The sequence below is a fragment of the Zootoca vivipara genome, chromosome 16 (genome assembly GCF_965207765.1).
Source record: "Zootoca vivipara chromosome 16, rZooViv2.hap1.1, whole genome shotgun sequence".
NCBI classification, from domain to species: Eukaryota; Metazoa; Chordata; class Lepidosauria; order Squamata; family Lacertidae; genus Zootoca; species Zootoca vivipara.
The window spans coordinates 36,677,183-36,682,386 of record NC_142599.1 but is presented as its reverse complement, the minus strand read 5'-3'; the positions used below and the strand labels follow the sequence as shown (position 1 = coordinate 36,682,386).

At 46.3% G+C, this 5,204-nt stretch overlaps 1 protein-coding gene across 1 annotated transcript; it reads left to right on the top strand.

Moving 5' to 3' along the window:
• The first annotated feature begins 1,629 nt into the window (after positions 1 to 1,629).
• LOC148683189 (uncharacterized) lies at positions 1,630 to 3,183 on the top strand. Its single transcript, XM_088659927.1, has one exon. It carries the CDS (start codon positions 1,645 to 1,647, stop codon positions 3,181 to 3,183), a length of 1,539 nt encoding a protein of 512 aa, XP_088516053.1. The 5' UTR covers positions 1,630 to 1,644.
• The last annotated feature ends 2,021 nt before the right edge of the window (positions 3,184 to 5,204 follow it).

Below are 5,204 nucleotides of genomic sequence, written 5' to 3'. Positions count from 1 at the left end.
GTCTGAGGACATTTTCCAAATGAGGGGTATGAACTGAGTCAAAAAACCCACGTGTCGGATGGCTCTTATTTGCCGTTCTATAGTCGTGCCTCACTTCCTATGGGAAGGGTCCACGGAGCTGTATAAAAGATGCCTGGCTCTCCAGAGGTCTCCATTCACTTCGTTGGATTCAATCTTCCTTCCTCTTTCCATCTCTTTGACAAGGTAAGGTCGTGTTCCAGTAGAGTAAGCTGGAACAATAGCGGCAAATTTGTGGGATAGTTTTTGGGCTCTGTTTCCAACTGAATTCTTGCTCTAATAATTGAGTGTGTCACTGTACTTGGGAAGGCTGTCCAGCTTTTCTATTTTAAAACAGAAAATGTTTGATGCTATATATATATATATATATATATATATATATATATATATATATATATATATATATATATATACACACACACACACACACACACACACACACACACACACACATGGTATATATTCCAGAGATAAACAATTGTTTCTCTACTATTTTTTTTTATTTCAGTAGTTTGGTGCATGGTAATATTTGAAGTCTTCCAAATGATTTCACTGGATTTTTTTAGGGTGCGTGGGGATATCTCCAGTAGCCTCTTTCTGCACCCCCCAATTTTCTGTACAATGTACCAGAAGTATCATCCTTCTTGGTGGTTTTGCGGGAAAATGTTGATGATCCTTTGTGGTTATCCCCAGGCTTTCAGAAGAAAGGTTTTGGGCTATTGCTTCAACTAAACAGTATTTTCACTGAACTAAGTTTGGGCTATGCTTCAACTATGGTTTTGCAATGCATGTCTTAAGTTGTTTTGCAGAGCGGCTGAGGTTTTGCAAAGAGCTGTGCTCTGAGTAACTGGCATAATAAAAATAATAACTTCATTATTTATACCCCACCCATCTGGCTGGCTTCTCCAGCCACTCTGGGAAGCTTACAGACTATAATAAATAATAATAAAGCATCAAACATTGCTACAGGTGTTGCATAATGCCCATTCCACATGTGTAAGAACTTAATCCTTCCATGTGGCAGCAGCTACACTTTGGAGCTCCCTGCCTACTGATATAACTGTATTCTTTGCAACATCTGCTAAAAACACTTTTGTTTAGACAAGCCTACCCTGGTTAGTTAGACAGTTGATGCGAGTTTTAATCTGTTTTTATTCTATTGCTATTTTAACTTTTTGGAAAGCCTTATTGCTGCCATTCTTCTTAAGGATAATTTTATTGTTTCATCGTTTTTTTGCAAACTGCTTTGAGTTGTGTGTGTGTGTGTGTGTGTGTGTGTGTGTGTGTTAACAATCTAGCCATGTATGCATTTTGTAAAAAATACATAGATATATAAGCAACCACCACCAAACTTTTAGAACTCACTGACTGCATTATATTAATGAACATGGACTGAATGTTAAATTTGATAAGCTCCTATATCCTGTTCTTCATGGATTCTATCTTCTGAGTTGCCAGTATAAGAAATATTGGTGAGAAACCTTAGGTAGAACTTTATTTATATACAGTATACGGACACGCAATTTGGCTTTTACCAATGTCAAACACAAAGCAGTATCAGATACTTTGGAGTGGTCACACAAGATGTCTCTCTCTTTCCTATAGCTTTATCTCTACTCTGAAAAAATGAGCTGTTCCAACTGCTGTGGCCAAAGTAGCTCCTCCTCCTGCGGCTGTTCCCAGGGCTGCTCCACCCCCTGTTGCTGCAACCAGGGCTCTTGCAACCAGGGCTGCGGCTGCGGCTGCTCCTGCTGCAACCAGTCTTGCTGTTCCAGGGGCTGCTGCTGCCCCTGCCGTTGCCAGCAGTGCTGCTGTCCCTCCTGCTGCTGCCCCAAGTGCGGCTCCTCTTGCTGTAACCAGTGTGGCTCATCATCCTGCTGTAACCAGTGTGGCTGTTCCAACTGTGGCTGCTCCTCCTGCGGCAACCAGTGTGGTTGCTCCTCCTGCTGCTGCCAGAAGCCTTCTTGCTGTTCCAAGTGTGGCTGTTCCCCCTGTTGCTGCCAGAAGCCTTCTTGCTGTTCCAAGTGTGGCTGTTCCCCCTGCTGCTGCCAGAAGCCTTCTTGCTGTTCCAAGTGTGGCTGTTCTCCTTGCTGCTGCCAGAAGCCTTCTTGCTGTTCCAAGTGTGGCTGTTCCCCATGTTGCTGCCAGAAGCCTTCTTGCTGTTCCAAGTGTGGCTGTTCCCCATGTTGCTGCCAGAAGCCTTCTTGCTGTTCCAAGTGTGGCTGTAGCCCCTGTTGCTGCCAGAAGCCTTCTTGCTGTTCCAAGTGTGGCTGTTCCCCCTGTTGCTGCCAGAAGCCTTCTTGCTGTTCCAAGTGTGGCTGTTCCCCCTGCTGCTGCCAGAAGCCTTCTTGCTGTTCCAAGTGTGGCTGTTCCCCATGTTGCTGCCAGAAGCCTTCTTGCTGTTCCAAGTGTGGCTGTTCCCCATGTTGCTGCCAGAAGCCTTCTTGCTGTTCCAAGTGTGGCTGTAGCCCCTGTTGCTGCCAGAAGCCTTCTTGCTGTTCCAAGTGTGGCTGTTCCCCCTGTTGCTGCCAGAAGCCTTCTTGCTGTTCCAAGTGTGGCTGTTCCCCATGTTGCTGCCAGAAGCCTTCTTGCTGTTCCAAGTGTGGCTGTTCCCCTTGTTGCTGCCAGAAGCCTTCTTGCTGTTCCAAGTGTGGCTGTTCCCCATGTTGCTGCCAGAAGCCTTCTTGCTGTTCCAAGTGTGGCTGTTCCCCATGTTGCTGCCAGAAGCCTTCTTGCTGTTCCAAGTGTGGCTGTTCCCCATGTTGCTGCCAGAAGCCTTCTTGCTGTTCCAAGTGTGGCTGTTCCCCATGTTGCTGCCAGAAGCCTTCTTGCTGTTCCAAGTGTGGCTGTTCCCCTTGTTGCTGCCAGAAGCCTTCTTGCTGTTCTAAGTGTGGCTGTAGCCCCTGTTGCTGCCAGAAGCCTTCTTGCTGTTCCAAATGTGGCTGTTCCCCTTGCTGCTGCCCCAAGTCCTCCTGCTGTTCCAAGTGTGGCTGTAGCCCCTGCTGCTGTTCCAAGAGCAGCTGCTCCCTACCTTGTTGCCAGCAGCGTTGCTGCAAGCCCTGCTGCCCCCCCTGCTGCTGCGCCAAATCTCCCTGCTGTTCCAAGTGTGGCTGCTCTCCCTGCTGTTGCTCAAAAGGTTCTTCTCAGCAATCAAAGTCCTGCTAAAAGCTGAAGAGTAGATCAGTTTCCTTCATGCCACCTGCCTGCCAATCAACTCAATGTCACCTTGCCAGCCCTACCAAAGCTGATTCCAAGTCCTGTTGGTTGGTTGATTGACTGCTTGCTTTCACAGCAACTCCTTAAATGCTTCATAATTTGCACCTCATTCGGTCATTAACATCAAAACTTTCTTTTTTAAAACAAATCCTAATAGTTTGTATTTGTTCTTGAGGAGTAACTCTTTTAAGGCTGAAATGGTCCTTGCACAGCCTCTTTGGTGTGCAGGATGGTTTTTGCTTCAGATAATTGGCCAGTCTTCTGTTGTCCCTTTCCCTGATTGTCTACACAGGAGTCAATAAAATCTTGAAATCAAAGATGTTACTAAAGTCTTGGTGTGCTTTTTCTCCATACATTTTTGAACACTCTATTATCAACATTCTCCCATGTTCTATGGAAGTGGTGGAGAGCCCTTTTCAGCTCAAGGGTCATATTGCCTTTTGGGTTTCCTTCCGGGGGCCGCATGCTAGCGGGGGGCACCGCCAGAGGCCAATGTAGATGGTGCAAGAAAGGTGAATTTTACCTGTGTCCCATAGACTATTTTCTATGCACATTCACACACATCCTCTGTATTCTCCACCTGGTGAATTAAAAGGCATGATCAGAGTTCAGAGGCACGGTAGAGCCAGGAGAAAAAAATTTGGTGCCAAACAAGGTCAGCGTTGAGGACATTAGTTTAATGGCAAACACATCAGTGCAGAGTCGCTTCTTGATAGCCACAGCCACAGAGTGAGTTGGGGTGAGTCTTCAGGGCTGCATATAGAGAGCCACATTCAACCCCTGAGATTCCTATTCCCTCTTCTACAAAATAAGTGCTTGGAGAATTTCACTTCACATAGAAAGAAGGAAGAGGAGGAGGAAAGAGAGAGAAAGATGGTGGACACTTTAGTATTCAACCTTACACACCGCAAGCAAGGAACCGCCAGCAGATTATTCCCCAAGATCATGTGGCCATTAACAGGGGAGAGAATTGTAGTCCCATCCATCATTTAGCCCAAGGTCAGTGTGTGTGTGTGTGTGTGTGTGTGTGTGTGTGTGATGGAGAACAATCTGAAGTATTTTGCCTAAAGACCTTCACATTCCACCAAAAAGTAGGAAACAATTTCTGCAGAAAATAAGCTCTTTGCACCAAAAATAATTGCAGGGCAGTTGAAAGCCACACGCATTTTTCTTCTTTTTCTTCAGGACACTACTACCCACAATGGCTTTGCTCAGCCTCCACAGCTGGAAACAGCAATGTTTCTGAATCCCTGTAGCTGGAAGCCACAGGAGGAGAGAGGGCTCTTGTGGTCAGGTCTTGCTTTTGGGCTTCCCACTGGTATCTGGTTGGCCACTGTGAGAACAGGATGCTGGGCTGGATGAATCATTGGCCTCATCCGGCAGCCAAGCTCTCCTTACGTTCTTATGATTGGGTCTTAGAGGAATCATCAAATGCCAAGGTTTTTTTTTACAAAGGCACTAAACCTAGATTCCCAGCATCGCTGGCAGAGACACTCACCTTCAAACCATTACTGCTATTGTTGATCCTGCCCTGCCGGTGGAGTTTTCTGCCCTCTGGCTCCCGACACTCCTAATGCCTATTTCTGTAAACCACCAGGTCCTTCGAGTTTCCCAGGAATGGCCTTGGGATGGGAGGCTGCTTGATGAGAGACCTGCCGTAATGGCAGTGATTAGGGAGATTCCACGGGTAGAATCCCATACATGCACATCATTGCAAGCAAACAATCCATCCTCATCCACAGTCATATTTGGGAAAAGGGTGAAGCACTGTGGCAGATCACCTGCTTTTCATGCAGTAGATCCAAGTTTCAATCCCCGGAAACTCCAATTAAAGAGTCTAATGTCATGTCACGTTGCCGGCACTGGGATAGACCTCAATCTAAGACTCTGGAGAGCTTCTTCCAAACAGTATGAGCAGTGCAGTACTGAATTAAATGGGCCAGTGATCTCAGTGTGAGACAAGAACGTAA

Excerpts from the sequence above, each read along its gene's own strand:
- LOC148683189 (XM_088659927.1), top strand. The coding sequence starts at position 1,645 with ATGAGCTGTTCCAACTGCTGTGGCCAAAGTAGCTCCTCCTCCTGCGGC.